Source organism: Protopterus annectens, chromosome 2.part0 (assembly GCF_019279795.1).
Source record: "Protopterus annectens isolate FY-2018-M chromosome 2.part0, PAN1.0, whole genome shotgun sequence".
Classification (NCBI taxonomy): Eukaryota; Metazoa; Chordata; order Ceratodontiformes; family Protopteridae; genus Protopterus; species Protopterus annectens.
In genome coordinates, this window is record NC_056728.1 from 868901598 (window position 1) to 868921431 (window position 19834).

A 19834-nucleotide genomic window follows, 5' to 3' on the forward strand; every position below is an offset into this window, starting at 1 on the left:
CATTAATAAGAAAATCGTTATAAGTGAGTTAGTTTGTTTTCCTGAGATGTTGGTCGGGAGGATGTGTAAGAGAGTAAATTCCCATGTTAGTGTTGATGCTTGATACTCCATTTTTTGCAGTTGTAACTTAAGGGAATTCCAAAGCTTGAAAACGCATTTACAACTCCAGAATATATGTATTAGGTCTGCAATCTGGTCTTTACAGTGTGGACAGTATGAGGACTTAGTTGCATTGAATTTGTGAAGAATTGCTGGGGTGAAATAAGCAGTATTATTAATCATGAGCTGCGTGTAAGAGAGTTTTTTAAGTGGAATAGTTTTCAATGTTAAGTTGATTGCCTTTTCTATTTGCTGGTCATCCATATCAGGTTTTAATTTTCTCCAGTAATTAGAGAAGAGAAAATCTGGAATTTGATTTCCCCCATCATTTTGTATGAGTTCATTATTGCTTTCCTTGACATTAACATAGTCTTCCAAAGTAGGGTACAGTTTTCGATGTCACTTTCAAGTATGGTGAGGTTTTGGAGGTAACTGGAACACACCTCTTTGATTCGTCTTTAATTTATTATATATATGTTAGGTAAGTTTAGATTACTTCTTAATTCATGAAATGTGCTATTGAGGAATGGGTAGATATTGATTCTCTTATGTTTTAATCAAGGGAAGGCGTCTAGGTTTAGCATCTTGTTATTTACTTTTAAGTTAGGATTTTTATGGTGGGGTTGTAGTATTAACATAGCTTGTCCAAGGTTTAAGGAATGAAAAAGTTTTTGTGTTATATTTACAGACTGTTTTAGTGGCTCTATTATGTTATAGGCTTGCAAATCTTTTTTTATTTAAGAAGGGAAGCGCTTTGGGATTGATGTCTAGTGTTTATATGTACCTATAGTATATATTGTTACCCAGGCTGGTGAACCAGTTTTTTCCAAGGGGTCATACTCTGCTATTCTCAGTATTCTATTAGTGTTGATAATAGAGTAGTAGGTTTTGAAATCTGGCAAGTTCAGACCCCCTTTGTTCTTGGGAAGTGTTAGTTTTTGATAGGAGATTCTGGTCTTTTTAGGTTCCCATACAAATTTAGCTAGAAAGGTATGAATTTGTTTGAAGAATTTATTATGTATAGTTATCTGAGATGTCATAAATAGATATATTAATCTAGTTAGTATGTTCATTTTAATTATTAATACTTTAGACAAAAACTGTAGCTTAAGATTATTCCATCTTGTGTTATGTTTTGCCATTTAAGAGTTATGTTATGTTGGTAGAATTCCTTGTTATTCTGAAAGAAAGTAATCCCCAGGTATTTGGTTTCTTCTTTTATTTTTATTTTGTCTAAGAGAGGTATTAGGGAGATGAGTCTAGGTTGCCTTAAGGGGAATATATTAGTTTTATTAAGGTTTAATTTGTAGTTAGACAAGTATGAGAATTGTTCAATTGTGTTTATTATTTTGGTCATGTCTGAACTTGGTGTAGTAAAGTACATGTTTAAGTCATCTGCAAATGCTGAGAGATAAACTTTGAAGTTATGTATTGAGGGGGGATTATGATATGCATTTTGCTTAATATATAGAAATAGGGGTTCTAGGTAAAGGTTGAAAAGAAAGGGTGATGGCGGGCAGCCTTGTTTTGTTCCATTTTTTATCAAAATTCTGTTTGACCATGTTTTGTTTATATATAGGGATGTATATGGATTACTATAGAGAATTTGAATGATCTGTATAAAATTTTTAGGTATGTCAAAGTGAGGGAATGTTTGCAGCAAGAATTCAAGATTGACCCTATCAAAAGCTTTGTGGGCACCTACTACCATTGTGAAGATGTTGGTATTTCTCTGATTTGCAAAGGATATTAACGCTTCTAATGTTAGCGTGTTGTCACTGGTCTGTCTACGTGGTGTAAACCCAGATTGTTCTGGAGAAATGATTTTCTCTATCAGATTTTTAACTCTGTTTGCGAGTACGGAGGTCAGGATCTTGGTGTCTATATTTAGAAGAGAGATGGGTCTATAGCTACCTGGATTTTTAGGGTCTGCTTGGTCTTTTAATATAAAAATAGTTTGAGGCGCGTTAAAGTGAATATCATGTATGTTGTTATTTATTATATAGTTCAGCACGTGGTATAATAATTTGACAACTAGTGGACTGAAGGATTTATAAAATTCTGAGGTAAGACCATCCAGTCCTGGGGCCTTGTGTGGTTTTAGATGTTTAATTGTTGTGGTTAACTCGTTAATAGAAATGGGCTCCGTTAGTTTTTTTTTGTTGATCTAAATCTAGTTCAGGGAATTTTAGTTTTTGAAGAAAAAGATCCCTATCCTCCTTTGAGGCTTGTACAGTTTGTTCTCCATATGTTTGAGTATATATTTGTTCAAATACTTTGATAATTTCCTCATTTCTTGTATAGCTTTCCCTTGGTAATTTACTTCTGCTATAACGGAGGTGGATTTTTGTTGAGCAATAATTCTGGCCAAAGCTCTGGAAGGAATTTGGGCTTCTTCTGCATAATTAGCCAACTGTCATGACTCATAAAAAGATACATTTCTGTTCTCGAGCATATACAGGTTGCTTTGTAGTTTTAGGAGGTCCATTTCCATTTGATTATTAAGGTTATTTATCAATTCTTTCTCACGTTGTTCTATTTTCTCCTTTATTTTATGTTCCTCTTTCAGTTGGATTTTTTTTATAATATGCTGCTTTTTTAATGAAAGTTCCTCTGATTTGTGTTTTGGTCGACGCCCATTCTATATCCATTGATATTTACAAGGGATGTTTTTAATATATCCTCAATCTCTTTTACTACATCTGTTTTGAAGAGCAGATTAGGATTTAATGACCAGTTATTAGCTCTATTGTTTAAAACCTTTTTTTGTCCCAGTTGATAGTGTAACTTTGGAATGATCTGACAGAAATCTAGTGTGTATGACTATTGTAGGGTCCATGTTAATGAGTATGTCTGAGATTAAAAAGAAGTCTATTCTCGCCCACATTTTATGGCATTGGGAGTAGAATGTGTAATTCCCAGTTTTGTTATCTTTATCCTCATATTTAAAGGGGTCATACAGTTTGAAGTCTTGTTTAAGTTCATTTAAGGCTACTGTAGCTTGTCTATTATGTAGTTTGGTCGGGTTCGATTTATCCTATCCTAGATTTTGATATGTGTTCCAGTCACCACCAATTATTATACAATGATCTTTCAGTTGGTGTAGAATTGGGTACGGTGACATGAAAAAGAGATGCTGGTTGCTACAAGGTGCATATACATTTAACACCATTATGGGTTTTGGAAATACCGTGTTAGTAAATGTTACATAACACCACCTTCCCTCTTTGTCAACCTTAGTTTCAAGTATTTTATCCTGAAAATGTTTTTTTTAATTATTATGGCCATCCCAGCACTGTTAGTTTTGTCTCCAGAAGCTATAATTTGTCTTATCCACTTTTTTTTCCCCAATATCTGTCCATTGCTCTGAAGTTAAATGTGTTTCTTGTATTAAGATGAGATTAGCTTTGGTTTTCAGGGCTAAATGCAAAAATAGTTTCCTTTTTTCTTTATTTTGTAGTCCTTTAACGTTCCACATTTCAGTTTCCCCCATTTATGTGATAGATATGCTTGTTGTAACTGATCTGTATGTTAATTTAGATTTATGATTTTTGTATGTGTTGTTATAGTGTGTCATTGGAAAGCATCTAACTATTCCCGTCCCTACACTGTGCCTACCCACTATGCCCCTGGACCAGGAATAAACGGGGGAATACAATGTGATTTTAGTATGTACCATAAGATTCCCACTAGTATTAAATTGTGTTTTTTCTTTATGTATAAGTTTGTGACATGGTATCCCCCTTATGTTACTAAATACAATACGGACAAAGCTTAACAGACTAGTTCTCTACAAAAAACACTGCTGCGTCATATCCCTAGTCTCAACCTTTAAACTATGATACCATTAGAGTGCAGCAGTTAAAGTACAAGACATACAGCTTATAAGTTTATGATCTATTCCTCCTAAAAGTGTGTTTTTAAACAACATGTTAATGATCAAATTCCCAATTAGATATGGCAAAATATGCAACAATGTAACCTATATTTTTAAGCCAGACATGTCGTACTTAAATTATCCTTCTCCATATAGTTCTCTTACCTTCCCCCTCTTCTTATATATATAAATTACCCAACTTCTGTGTTCAGGCATTCTTCTGTAGCAATCTATAACAAACTCAGATTGCATTATTGGCATCTAAATAGAAATGGGTATACGAGGGAGAAAGCAATGCAGTTTTCTAATTCCCCTTTCCACACTACACTACTAGTACTAAATTATGAACCCAAATCCTAGTGTAGGAACAAAACCACAAACTTCAGCAAACACAGATTCACTGCTTGAGCAGCATCTATGCTGAACAGTATGCATCCAACTGCTTCATATTAATGTCATTCCCTCTCTGACTTTACAAAATGTTCTTCATCATTATACTGCTCAGTCTAGCAAATGACATCATGCACAATTATTAGGAGAAGCTGGATACATTTAACAAGCTTAAAAATGCAGCAGTAATGAAACTATTAGGCACCTCTAAATGAATGTGAGATAAGAGAAAAGCAGGTAACTAAAATTTCAAACACAGCTTGTGTGAAACACAGGATTATAAATTGGTATGTGATCAAGACATGCCAAGAAATTCTCTCTAAGGTGAATCTTGGCATCCATGTCAAGAACACATACTTAAAAGGTTATGATCGGAGACCTGATCAGAATTCTTCTTAGTGCACAGAGCTTTATGTACTCCATGCGTTACTAGTTGCAGGCCAAAAAAACTCTTAAGTGTTTTGCTGGCTTTCAAAACTGCAAAGCACTTAGGGAGCGCTGTCAGAAAGACAATGCAATAGTGTCTTACATTTACACTCACCTCCATGCCACTCGACTGTCCATATTTTTGCCTCATATGTGTGGTCTGCTCCTCAAAATCTGTAATCTTCTGACAAATCACAGATGATTGAAGTAATTAAGTAATGGCATACATGTGAGTTTCAGACTTCACATCCTTCAGGAAATGCAGGGTAACAAATCCAGTTATTCTAGCAACTTTCTACATTTATAAGAAAAAGTCAGGGACACGTTAATGGCACAGACAACAGGCAGAAACTGATATGTTTTATATTCTGCCATGCTCTTTGCTGGTCAGTACTGGCAAATTTGACTGCCTGGCATGAGACTGACCTTAACAAGTTATGCAGAGGGAACTTAATATTTGTTAAGTAATCAAATGCTTAATTGATTTGTCTTTTTCCAGATATCAGACAGTAATCACCACACTCCATGCACTATTACTCTTAAATATAGGTGAGCTGCTCTGAAGGAAACTATCAAGCCAAGCCACTGAAAAAAAACAATTGTCTGACTCCTTAAAGGGATACAGCAGAAAGAAGCAAATGTCTTACCTGTGTTTGAGTTGCTACTCGCTATAAAACTCACCACTAATGGTAAACGATTGAACTGTACTACCTGTGCAATGAAAAGTTTCAGAAGAACAAGAAAACATGTTAAATAGTATTAAAATGCTGCAATGTAATATCTTAGCATTAGCTACAAGTTACATTAATCCTTAACTTATTACATCAGAGTGACGTCTCCAGGTGCATCTACAGTATACTCCTACTGATCCCTGTAGGCGTCAAATATTGCTTGTTCATATTTGCATCAATAATTCCAAAACCATGCTATGTGCAAGGTTTTAAAAGATTTTATCCTAAAGCTTGCACAATGGCAAACCACTGCATTAATATTTGACCTCTGCCTGGTGCAGGTAAAGAGATATTAATTGTTTTATTACATTAATTTATATGGATATAATTTTCAAATTTTTCTAAATATGTCAACAACCATGTAACACAGACAGAATGCCTTAGCCTCATATGAAAGCTCTCAGCGAGATGAATAAAATGCTGCTGACAGTATGTGTGTAACTTGAGTGGTTTCTGAGATACTATAAGTTGTTTGCAAAATATTACAAACATAATAGTTACTGTGACTTATAAAATTCAGTTTAAGACTTGAAACCTAAAGGATACTACCACTATAAAAATAGTTTGTGCTGAAGGGTTTGCCTTTTATACTTCTTTCATAAACCTTATGGTTCTAGAGATATGAACATTTGTTTGAAATGTGAGGGCATAATTTGATTCTGTCAAAAGGCTTAGGTTCGCCCTTTGGAAGTTACAGTGCAAACTTCCTGAACTCCATTAGAGTAACTGAGTTAAGCATAAAATGACCACAGAAGTCAACATCAAAATGTGACTAGGTTATTAACAAAAATACATTCAAAAAAGAGCTGCAAGACAATGCCTAACATTATAACGCTAGCAATTTCAGTATATGGACCAACACAACCCCTGATGCACGTTTTATGCTGCATAACTCCATTATCTAAAATATTAATTTTCCTAGCCTTCCTACCAATTGAAAGCTAATGTCAACGCTAATGTAAACACTGGGCATGAGCAACATAATTAGGGCAATTTAAGATTTTGTTCTTGTGTGCCACAACTGAATTTCAAACCAGTCTATTTCATTAATTCAGGGTAAATGTTCCTAACCAATAATGTACACACACTGTATTGCTTATGCTCCCAGTTATTGCGATATGCTACATATTCTGAATTGCATCTTGACCCGAACTGCTCCATAAAAACCAAAAGAACTGATGTATTACGAGAACTAATTTTATGGTGTTACCACACCTTTGCAACATTCTGAGCAGAAAGTAACTACAGAGTCAAATGCTTGTGCTTTGCAAATATGATATTAGCATATTCTGCACTGAATTTCAAACAAAAGTTACTTCACAGCAAGAGGTTCTACCGTTCAATTCTCGGCTTGGCTTGGGAGTGCCTTCTGTGTGGTGTCTGCATGTCCTCCCCGTGGTTGGGTAGCATTTGAAAGACATGCATGCGTAAATGGGTGTGCCTTCGTTGAAGGTTGGGCGTCGAGCTGGCACCTCGGTGTTTCGTAAAAATCTACTGCCAATCATTAGCGGACCGGAGTTCCGCTGTAGCGACCCCTTACCGGGAAAAAGCCGAAAGACAAATAAACAATTACTATGCAGATGGAGGTGAGGAAACCTCCCGTAACAATCCTGCTGCTTAAGTAGTGAAGGTGGGCTCTGTCACACACAAGCTTCTGGAAGATTATGCCAAATAACTGTACTCATAGTAATTTCAAATTCCAGACTTAAATATGACTTTGGAACTACAGCCTTTTGAGGGTAGAACAAATGGTATTTCTTGGAGAGGCAGATAAAAAGTACAGGTATATTAAAATTTTACCATAACAATAGATGTCCTTCCCTTGGCTCCTTATTACACTGTCGCAGACGCAGGTTGTCGAATGCATCTTTGTCGAACTGAAAAGCGTGAAAAGGCAAAATAGTGAAGCAGCATTTCAGCGAATTCTTTCCCTGGGAAAGAATTTGTTTGGCTGCTTTCGCTACTTTGCCTTTTCGGCACTGTAGTGCGATCTCGGAGTTGGTATATTTAAATAGGTGGGTGTGGTGGGCACAGCCCCCCACATCAGGGGTTGTGGGGGAGAAGCCCCCCGCATTATGCAATGTTTTACAGTTTTTTTTTCCCTTGGAAAAAAAAAATCGCTATTCTGAGGTTTCAACGTTGTAAGCTTTCACTTACATGGGGTCAATTGTGTGTCCTTCGCTCTTCTGAGCATGCAATATCATAACATAGACCCCTTCCCTTCACTGTTGTAGTATTCTTCACTAAAGGGATCCCCTGCCAAAGGTAGCCCTATGTCAAAGCCAGTATACCAAAGCCTTACATTTTTTAGGAGAACATCATTAGAATGTTACAACTCATGAGACATGTAGGTAGCTCCTTAGTAAAATGGTGAGAGGAAGAGTTGAAAGAAGAAATGCAGAGGAAAGACAGTTACATCAGTCAGGCTTCCTCATTCATATGTTTGCTAACAGTCCCCATAAATTCACAGTGCTAAGCAGACTGCTTGCACATTTCACAGAAGCACCCCCAAGATTTTGAGTACACATTGACTCAGAAGTGCAGGAGAGGAAATTTCTTCCTTTTTTTAATTATTAGTCTTCCATTTTAAACAGATTATAGAAGATTTAAATGTCATGCCTGACATGAGGTATGCACTACAATGTGGAGGGTCTATGTTAAATCATTGAACGCATAAAAAAGCGAACAATGATTTCACAAACCCATGTAAACAGTAGCTTACAATCTCGAATGCTTAGAACAGCAATTTTTTTTCCAAGGCGAAAAAAATCTCTGTTCCACAAAAAAAAAAAAAAATTGTAAAACATTACATAAAATGGGGGGCTTTGCCCTCCACACCCCCCTACTTAAATATAACAACTCCGAGATCGCACTACAGTCACAAAAACGGCAAAGTAACGGAAGAAGCCAAGCAATTTCTTTCCCAGGGAAAGAATTCACTTAATATGCCATTTCGCTATTTTGCCTTTTCATGCTTTCAAATTCGATCAAGATGCAGGAGTTGCCTGATGTGGTACTGCCAGATGTGTGCCTTGTGAAGCCCACCAACCTTGCTAAGCGCCCTTTCTTCATCATTGCTCAAGCACATGGCATGACAGTCAATAACCTTACTTGGGACTCTGGAATTTTTTTGCAACGGTCTAAAACATTAAGATACAGTAATGAATTTACCCTTGACCTGCTGTCTGGAGTTTTGCTGAAAAAAGAAAGTCAGAGATGGAACAGTCCAATTACCTGGATAGCAAATGGGAAAAAAATCAGAACAAGTAATAACTCCTCACTTGCCATTATGAGGTCTTTACCCATCTATAAGGGAAGTCTCAGTACTGTCTGACATTACCTAAAACTAGTATGACAGGGTTCTTGGGAGCTATGACAAGAACTGCATCATCACTTTTCTCACTAACCTCAATGCTAAAAGGTAAGTTTGAAGTGGATTAACAGTTTCCCAAATCAAACAGATGAGGTTTCTAGAGGATAGCACCAATCAGTGTCCCTTTCAAATTATTAGTGTTAGTATCTCAACAGCCAGCATGCTCAACTTTGATGGTGTGAGATCAGAAGGCTAAGGGTTCTATTCTCACCCCATATGCTTGGATTAATTTTTAAACAACTGATATACAAGGGGAGTACTGCACTCCTAAGTGTACCATGCCTTGTACAAGGCATTAAACTGAGGCCCACCTGCTTAAGCTGTACAAGCTCTGGTAGACAAAAGATAGTACAGTTGGGTAAGTAAACAACTGAAACAGCAGCTGTTTAAATGACCACTGCTGCAGTATCCTTAACTATACAAGTTGTACCTTGCATTTCAGTTACACAGTTTGTGTGTGTAAAAGGTGCCCTGAGGCTTTGGAAGCTGTTATAGCCTATGCAGAATATAACCCATGTAGCCTTTCAGTATGATGACCATTACATGGCATACATCGTATCTCAATAAAAATCCTTTACTCTCTTCAACATTCATGTACATGTTCACTTAAATACATTTTAACATTCCAATTTTCATTCTCTCCCTCCCCCTTGCTCCACAACCATTTCTTTGTACTTCTCAAAATATCATAATTCTGCATCTTATGATACAATAAAAATTCTTCACGTTATTTCAGCTTATCCATACAGTACTTAATATCCTATCCATATAATTTGTTTCATTCTTTCCATCATAAACCCCGTATTATATTCAAATCTATGTTTTGAAAACATTCAAACAGATATTCATTTTTAAACCTTTCCCATAACTTCTAACTATCATATTAGACTAATGCATGTTCAATAGATTCCTCCACCTTGCATACTTGGCATAATCATTCACTTATCTATTTGTATCTCCTTTGCCTTTTGACTGGTAATTTTTGCATCATTAATCTCCATTAGAAATCTGGAATTTCATTAACCTTTCTAATTTAGACCATCTTGCCTTTTTAACAGTCAATATTTTCACCCATGGCTTCACATAATAAATGCTCTCAAATTCCTCAGGCCATGTTTTTCAACTTTTATTTAAACCCTCTAACCTAATCCCACAACTTTTTTTCTCAGATTTATTTTCTTACACCCTTCTTTTCCCTATGCTCTCTGTCACCCAAACTCTTTTGCATTTCTCCTGTATCATCTTTCCTACTACCACTCTTCACAGTGCCCATAAAACAAAGCTAAATGTACAATTGGATCATTAAACCTCTCTCTCCAGCTTCATTTTTATGACATGTCACCCTTTTTAATAGGGATTCAAGACTGAATCTGATGACCCTACAACAAATCTTCAAAAAATCTTTTCTACACAGCTTAGAAATGTGTAAATCTCTCCTGTGTATTCTAGTTTCCTCAACTTGAATCCATGTATGAAATACACTTTTCTCAAAATCATAATTTGGAATGTTCCCCACACATTTGCCAGTATATATTTTTTTCTAATAGTTCATTCTACTGTCTTTCTACTGCTTCTGTCTTCTCATACTTAATCCCCATTATACTTATCTCATGCTCTGAGAAATACATCCTACCAATTCTTACAGCATCACAAAATCCAAAGTATCTTTGTTCAACACTAACACAATGTTACTTAATGCCTTTCTCAGTCATATGAATAATTTCCTTACCCAGACTTTACTCTTAGGAATTATAACTAAACCATCAGTAAATCATCAGCATATGTCTTAAATACTGAAATTTGCACCCCACTTCTCACTTTCTGTTCTGCCATCTTATCTCTCTTCTTGCATATGACCACATATTAATGACTACATTCATAACAAATGCAAATAAAACTCCATTCATGGTGCACCCTTGTTTCATCTTCCACTTAATACACATCATCTCACCAATCCATCCATTAACAATTACTTTACTCCATGAATTACTGTAAATTGAATGCAGCAAATTTTCCACACCCAAAGCCATTCTCTTGAATAATTTCCAGCATACTACCATGACAGACTACTGAATGTTTTCCCGTATCACAACCAACTACCCTACAGTCTTCTTTCTTCTCTCAGAATACATTCAACCACTTCTATTGTAATCAACTATTTTCCTGCCAAACTTCCTTCCACCCCATAAATTTCATCATACAATACCTCTTCTATTACTCTCCCAAACCTTTTCTGTAATAATTTCATGAACAATTTATAATCTGCATTACTTAATGTCAGTGGCCCCTAATTCTTTGTTTTTTTTTCCTCGTTATAAATGAACTCTATTAATCACACACCTCTCTGCCTCTTGTTCCCTGCTTAAAACCACTCACTCATACCTTCAGCTACTGGATACTTTTGCTCATCCCCTGTACTTCCATATATGTACCCCTAGATGGACCATCTGGCCCTGGTGTCCAATCCATATTTACTTTTTTAAACACCCAATCCAAGTTATCTCTACTTATCTGTTTTTCTAACTCACTTACTGAAGCATTAGTAAACTTTTGAATTCATTTCATTTTCCTCTTTATCACATTTACATCAACTAATTCACTCACAAACTCAACTACAACTTTCATAATCCCATCGTGATCATAATGTATTTTACTCACCTCATCCAGCACGTCACCTTTCCTTCATTAACCTTGATTTTACCAAAAATTGTGTTACTTCCTCCCTTCTCTCCTGCGAGAAATATTTCTGCCTCTTTATCCTACATTCTATTTTACCAGTGTTTATTATACCAGTACTTCTTCCCCAATGCTTGTCTTTGTGTATGCAAAGCTTCTTCTACTTACACACACAAACTTTATCTTCCTCTTTTCCATGTTCATATATTCCTTTTTTAGATTTCTCCCTCTAAACTATCTACCAGAATGAACAAGTTTTTCAAAAGGACTCAAACCATTAGTCCTTCCATAAAAAGGACATTTCTTTCTTAAACTCTTCTGTGTTACTGATTTTCCTGACAAGTCTATCTATGCCCTTACTTTTTCTAGTCCACTGTTCATCATCTCTTACCTCAGCCATTATAACCTCATGGTCTTTCCCTCCATACCTCTTTTAAGCTCGCTACCAAAATAATCTATTTCTGTCTTCAAATGTCCTCTTCTACATTTATATATACTTTTCTTCCTTAACTATACTTTTCAATATTTTTATCATATCCCCTACACATTTTCACATCCTGATTTATTTTTCATGCACATTTTCTCAGATTACATGTAAAGTCCCCATTTTAACTATTACACATGCATATACCACAATTATTTTTGCATCCTCTCAACATATATGACACTGCAAAGCCCACATCTCCCAGGGACAATTACATAACATCTAAGAGCTCTACTTGTTGATTATTGCATACTATTCCTTTAATTGAACTGAGCTCCCTTCCAAATGTCACACAATTTTCATTCCTCCACAACTTGCCCATCTGGTCTTTCTTTTTGCCAGAAATTTGCTGTGTTGGCTTATTTTCTTTTTTTATGAAAGTGTGCAGAAGCAGGAGAAGGAAGGCTGAAAAATCTGAATAAACCCTGAATTAGTTTCCCTCACTGACCACACTTTTCAGGACCTAAGCAGCAGATGGCCCCAAAACAATTTAAAGAGAATTCAAGCTTTCAACCTTGGGGAGATCTGAGCATTAACTGCATGTGCAGGAGGGTACAACAGAGCATATAGTCAGAACTTCAAGCCTGTCTTGGCATTCAAGGGTCTATAATCTGGAGATATTTTCAGTTAGAAACATCTGGGGTCTTTCTATTTGCGTTAGGTGTTTGGATATTTACATACCAAAAGGGGCATTACAATTATAATCAGAAAACAAACAATGTGAGGGTGTGTATCTGTTTGTTCTCATCAAGGTACAGTATAGAGAAATGATTATAGTTTTTGACCAGGATGAGATATCTTTAGTTATTAACTGTATTAGACAGAAGTACTTCCTGACTACTGTTGCTACTTGGTAGTCAAAGGATAAGGAGTAGTCTTCAAAGCTGCTGACATCTTTGACAAATGGTAGCTATGTACCTACCACAATGCAGGAGTCTTTCAACATTGTCACTACAATATGGCTTGTTGGTCTTCTAGCTGCTTGTCTGATCTAGCTGGCAAAACTAGTGCCTCAAGCTCTTAAATCTTTTCCTACCCACAAGGCATCAGTCTGAGAAGCTAACTCAGATTAAGTTTGCTGCCCAAAGGTACAGAGAAACCTGCTATAAACCACAAAAAATATAGACAGGCCCTTCTGGTTCTCCAGAGATAGGAAAAAGGAAGGGCTATAGGGGAAAGGATATCATATCAGATAGGCAAGAACGGATGGACAATTGACTTCCACAGCTTAATTCTAGCTTTCCCAATGTGAAAAAAGCAGAGAAAGCCAGCGGACATAAATTTCTGGGCAGATTTCACTAAATGGCTAGTAAGGGCAGTGCCTAGATGCCAGGAAAAAAGAAATACAGAGGACCTGAAGGAAAATCAGCTATGGAAAGGTGATGAAAAAACACTGACTGGGAAAAGTGCTGCAACTGTTCAGCAAAAAGCAGTGCAAGCTCCAGACATGACTTCTAGTAACCTAGAGGAAAGTATAAAGCAACTGCACACAGACCAGATTAAAATAAACAAAACACTGATGGAGTATATCAACTCAAACAATAAAAGGCTGTAAAAAAATGGAGGAAGCTTTAACCAGATATTCAGATAAAGTGATAAAAACTGCAAAATACAGAGGTCAAAATGAAAAAAAAGGCTGGCTAAATATGAGAGTGCACAAGAAGTTTCAAAAAAGAATAAGAGGACAGAGCACATAGGGAAAACCTGAGATTTTCTGCTGTACCAGAGAAGCTGGAAGGAATAGACTGTATTAATTTTATGAAAACACAGATAAGCAACTGGACTGGCATTCCACAACAGGAATTGTTAACTGAAAGGGAAGATCATGTGTATGCTCCAAACCTGGCTATGAGAAAGCAACCTAGACCTTTAATAGTAAAGATGCAATCTTACCAACAGAACTAACTGTGGCAGAAGGACAAAGTACTAAAAGTGGCAGAAAGAGTGCTTGTGGAGAATGGCTACTCATTGTACACCAGGCAGAAAAGGAGTAAATTTATTCCACTATTCATGGAATGTCAAGAAGCAGGCATGAGATTCAAACTTCTGAAGGGACAAAATAATTTTTTGATGAAGTACACGCTAAGGAGGAAATACAAAAGTTTGTCCAACAAAAAGCAAGCTGTGAAACAGAAAAGATTCAGCTCCTTGTTCTTCTGGTAATAAAGACCACACAGATACTGTACCAGTGAAACCTTTTCCAATGTTTCAATGGAAAATGCTTGAGAGAATGGAAAAAAATACAAGAGTCGACTATAAGAACTGAGAGTACATTGGAAATGAAGCAAAGACAGGATTTGGGAGATGGAGATGAACAGGAATAATTCCAGTAACTTGGAAATTGACAAATGTGAGATTACAAAGTAATAATTATATTTGTAAAACATGACAGAAAAAAAATCTGGAAATATTGGACTTTTTCAACTTTGTTAAACGTGTACAGGACTAAGCATATGCCCTACTTCGTCATTAATGTTTGGAAAAATACTCAGGAGAGGGGAAGAGGGAGAGAGAAAGTTAACTATAAGTAAAAGTAATGGGACTATTTTAATAGAGCATGATTTTTTGCATGCTATAAAGTAAAGCTTTCCCAGTTATTTTTAATTGTAATGGGGATACTACTGTAAATATGTGCTCCTGTTTTTTTTTTTTTTTTTTCCTTTCTCCCCTCTTCTCTCTCTACATGTTCAGTTTCAAGACATGAAGGGTTCTGCAGTGTAAAAAAAAAGACGAAGAAGAAAAATCTGGCTAAAAGAGCATAACAAAAGAAAATGTGTACTTTTTCTCTTTCTTGCATAGGGGAATGACTGGGTTAAGGCCCTTAGCTTAATCGAGTAACAAGTTTTAAGCAAAATCAACTAAATGAAAAGCTATATTGAATATTATAAGGCTTTTTTTTAGTAAACAAATGTTTGTTTGGCAGTTTTATGTCTGGTTCTCTTGTCACTAGGAGATACTCTGATAAAGAGAAATGGCGCGGAGAAAATGTTTTCTGAAAGCATTCAAGTGTTGTTCCACATGAGACAGCTATAAAGATAACACAAAGCCAGACAGCACTTAGTAGAAGCACAGGCTGTACTATGCACCTTAGCATGAATAACTTTTCTTTTAGGTTATCTCAAGTCTAGGAGTGTGCTGTCAGTTTGGAGCATTTGTTCCTATTGGGGGGATAAACCTTTAATATTTGAAGATGTACATAGTTACGTGTGTTAGTTCATTAGTTAGTACTAGGCTAACTGCCCTTTTGGGCCATTTTAAGCCTAGCCAGTTACCCCATGTGAGAATCAAACTCTGCACCTTATGTTTTTAAGGTAAACACCTTAACCATTATGTCAAGGGGGTAGGGGGTGAGTTTACTTTTTTGTTTGTGGGCTTTCAATAAAACAAAAAGTTTGTAAATTGTTATGTAGGCTCAAATGGAAATATCGTGAAACAACTGTATAAAAGATCAACCTGCCAAACAGTATATGCATGTAACACCCTAAAGCTAGAAATAGACATTTAACAAAAAAATGTTATGTTATACATAAAGGTGGGAATAACTTTTTAAGACAATGATGCTTTCTGTAATGTCTTTAAATATCAATGGTCTCACATATAAATACAAAAAAGACAGTAGTGAACTATACTAAAAAATGTAGAGTACAAACAGCTATGCTAAAGTTGACACACTTGGAAAAACATGAACATGTGAATTTGAAAAATAAAGTTTTTCAGGATGGTTATTCAGCAGAATTCCTGCGGCACAGGAAAAGAGCAGTATTTATATTAATGCAAGAGGAGCTCCAGTAGTGAAAGAAGGGGATAAAAAAGATAATAAATTGTAGATTTGTACTACTAAGGGTCTACTAGCAAGGGAGAAAGATTACACTGCCATGTATTTATATTCCACTGAAAAGTGCTATAATGGAGCTTAAGAAATTTCTAGGAGAGCTAATCAGTTTGCAGTAAGGACTATTACTGATAGGTGGGGACTGGAATTTGATTTGCCACAGTGAATGTGTGTTTGGGGGGGGGGGCAGAAGGCAAAATAAAACAAAGGAGGGTAGATCTTTGAAGAAATGTATGAAAATATTTGGCAGGGATGATGGGAGTTCAGTACTAGGAGTTCAGAGTAAATTTCCATTTTTATTCCCCAAGATACAAAAATGGGCTAGGCTAGACAAAATTTACATTTCACAGGAACATCTGCATTTAATCGAAGGTCATGATAAACACCCAATAACTATTTCAGATAACGCGACAATAACTAAAATAAAAACACAGGGTAATGAAATAAAAATGAGACACTGGTGCTTTCCCACCTATCTGTTGAAAAGAGAAATTTAAAGAATGGGCAGCGGAAATAATTCAGGAGCTATTACAGAAGGTATAAATTTGTTCTGAAAATATAGCTAGGGAGTGGGATAAAATTAAAGTGGAGTTTAAAAATAGGGTGCAAATAAAGGGAGCTATGGTTAAGAGGTAACAAGAATTATTTTGAGGGACTGATAATGTTAAAGTATTGCAAAATAGGGGAAATCCCACAGAAAAAGAAGAGGAGCAACTGCAGAATGCTAAACAGAAAAAAAGGGATTACCTTGATAATATGCATGAGTTTAGAAAGACTGCTAATAAGCATTTTTTTTTATAACAACTACAGAACACAAAAAACATTTAGTGCAATGACTCAGGCAACATAAAGTAGAAAGGGCTGTCACCAGGCTCAGGGAGCCTATAACAAGGAGGTAACAAGAGATCCTGTAGAGGTATTAGAAATATTTCGGAAATTTTATAAAGCAGAGAAACATGGAGATCAAGAAAAGATACAAATGGAAATGTTTACTGAAGAATTAAATATGCCAAGGTTAAAGGCAGATGAGGCTCAATTACTAACGATTAAGATAGGAGGAGATGAGATAAAAATTGTGATGTATATGAACTCTACAGGAAAGTCCCCATGAATAGATGGTTTTCCTGTGGAAGTTTGGAAGCTAGGAGGGAAAAAATAAACATCTGGAAGGTTTTGTTTAAGAGAAGGAGTAGTACCAACATCTTGTAAGAAAGCAATGGTAGCTGTAATACCCAAGAGGGTAAAGATCCATCAGACCCAGCTTTATGCAGGCTCATTTCAATACTAAACCATGATTATAAAGTGTTCATGTCTATAGTGGCCAAAAGAATGACAAAAGTAATGTCAAAATTGATAAATATGGATTGATGTGGTTTTGTAGAGGGGGAGGCAAACATTTGCCAACCTTAACAGAACACTGATGATCCAGAGGGAAGCAGAATTTAAGAAAACACCACTGTGTTGGGCAGGTCTTAATACAGAGAAAGCATTTGACTTAGCTGGGACATTAATACGCAGGGCAATGGGAACACCTGCATTCCCTGATAAAATTATAAGGTTGATTAAGAGGCTACATGAGGGATCGGAGGCAAAATTTAAAGTGGGCGTGGTCCTCTCTGATGATTTCTACTTGAGCAGAGGTATCGGGCAGGGGTGTTCTCTTTTCCATTTATTTGCATTATATTTAGAACCACTGACAAAGAAAACAAGGGATTCAGAAATTCAAGGATATAATTGGTATGGTAGTCAAGAAAAGTTGACTATTTGCAGATGATATTATTTTATACCTGACGAAAACAGAAAGGACATTAACAGTGTTGTGGAACATTTTGAGACAGTTTCAGATCTTTTCTGGATACAAAAATTAATAAAGTTAACACAAAGGCAATAGCTATAAATTATGTACCCACACACAAATTGGTTCAGCAATATCCATATTTATGGGGACATCGTAACATGAAGTTTTTAGGGGTATGGATTAAAATTACTGCAGTGTGGCAGCCAAGGATATGTGGGAAGAGACTAAACAAGAGATAATACAATAACTGACAAAATGAAAGCTCTGTTTTATGGATATGGATAGTAAGACACAAACAGTTAAAATGTTTTTAGTCCCTTTAGTCTTATACACAGGTCAGGCATATTTTTATCAACCAGAGGAGAAGTTGTGTATAGCAATAAAGAAATGAAGGATTTTTAACTGGGAAGGGAAGATGGCAAGAGTCAAATGGGATAAAGCAGAGTCTTCCAATAGAACAAGGCAGATTAGGATTATCTGATTTGAATGGGTATTTCAGAGCAACACAGTTAAGGCTTACATAGCACAAGCAGAAATCTATAATTTAAAGGGGAACGGGATGATGATGAAATGGGGGGGGTCAAGAAACAAGCAGAGAAAGGGATATGGATGCAGACCTTTAAGGAGAACAACAATAATCATACAGAGTTTTATATTCATAAAGTAGCAGAAAGTATTCTAAGAATTAAGCGACCATGGGAATGGAGAAAGAAGACTCTGCTAACAGGGGTGACTGCAATTAGGGATACAGACAATAGGAAAGGGGGGATGGAATTTATTGCATAAAACTGGCAAAGGAATCAAGGTATTGAGGAACAAATAACTAGAGAGGGAAAGGTAACAGAATGGGAAGACACCATGAATTTATTTGAACTGCATGTTAGAAATTGCTTTCCCTATCAAGGATTGATATCTATGTACAGGCAAACAGAAAGAAATAGGGGAGTCTTAAACAAAAGATGAGCACTGGTAGAGTTTTTAGTAGAATCTAGAACAGAAGCTGCCATTAGAAAAGGAATAATTAGTACAGCAATTAGTACAAATGTTATACAATCAAAAATCCATCTGGACAAGTTGGAAACTTTGGAGCACAGCCTATTATGAGCATGACAACGATAAGAATCAATCAGAGGAGGTTAGAAATGATTGGGAAGAGAGACTGGATAAACAATTCACAAAAACAATGCAGGAAGATATGTATGTCTCCCAAATATGCAACAAAGTCTAGAATATTTAGGATCTTTGCTTGGAAGTGTTTACATAGGTACTTTTACACCCAAAGTAAACTTCAAATAATTTTTCCTCAGGTAGACAGCAAATGTTGGAGGTATGATGGAGAATAAAGAGGTACCTAAAAACATATTTTCTAAGAGTGTAATGGGTTGGCAGACTTTAAAGATTCCCTGCAGACCGCTCTGTCAGAGATACTGGGTAAGCAAACTGGTGTAACTAAGGAAATGATTTTTGTGCTATGATTCAGAATTGCCTAGACATAAGGCCTTGCTGAGTCTAATTATGGTAGCTGACAAAAAAAGCAATTACTAGAAAATGCAAATCAAAGTCTAAACCATCTTTAATAGAAGTAGCAAATATAGTAACAGAGATAAAACAAGTGAAATTAGGATCTTTAAAAAAAAAAAAAGGGTACGAGCAAATTACATATGAAAAATGGGAATTGATGGAACAATACATGCAGAGGGAGGAACAAGGTTTAAAAGAAGGCAGGAGTTGAATGAGATGTGTAAAGTTTGACTGACGAGGACTACACATCATTTATAATTTGTCAAACGTTTGCAACTACAATTATGTCGGCATGCTTTGTAATGAATAATGTTTGAAACTAAAATTATGTCAACATGGTTTGTTTTCATTTATATAACTATAAGATTGCCTATGTCATATGTGGTAATTTAATAAAGATGTTTCTTGTTTTAAAAAAGGATAGAAGGACACAGTGTTATGTTAAATACATAACTGCTATAGCCTATTCATCTACTACCATCCGCTCCGACATGTGGGTCAGAACCCCAGCTACTTACTACTCAGGTAGCATCATATAAGAGAGTACAATGCCTCCAAAAGAAGCTCTTGATTTTTAAATCATGTCCAGCTTGTAATAATAATAATGATTATCAAATGTAAAAATGA

The 19834-nt window shown here is 36.0% G+C and overlaps 1 protein-coding gene across 1 annotated transcript in view; it reads right to left on the reverse strand.

Moving 5' to 3' along the window:
- Positions 1 to 19834, reverse strand: part of LAMTOR3 (late endosomal/lysosomal adaptor, MAPK and MTOR activator 3) — a 354081-nt gene that overhangs the window by 19950 nt on the left and 314297 nt on the right. Inside the window, exon 6 of the mRNA XM_044061131.1 lies at positions 5440 to 5503. Within this exon, the coding sequence (XP_043917066.1) occupies positions 5440 to 5503 (64 nt within the window). The remainder of the gene's footprint in view (positions 1 to 5439; positions 5504 to 19834) is intronic.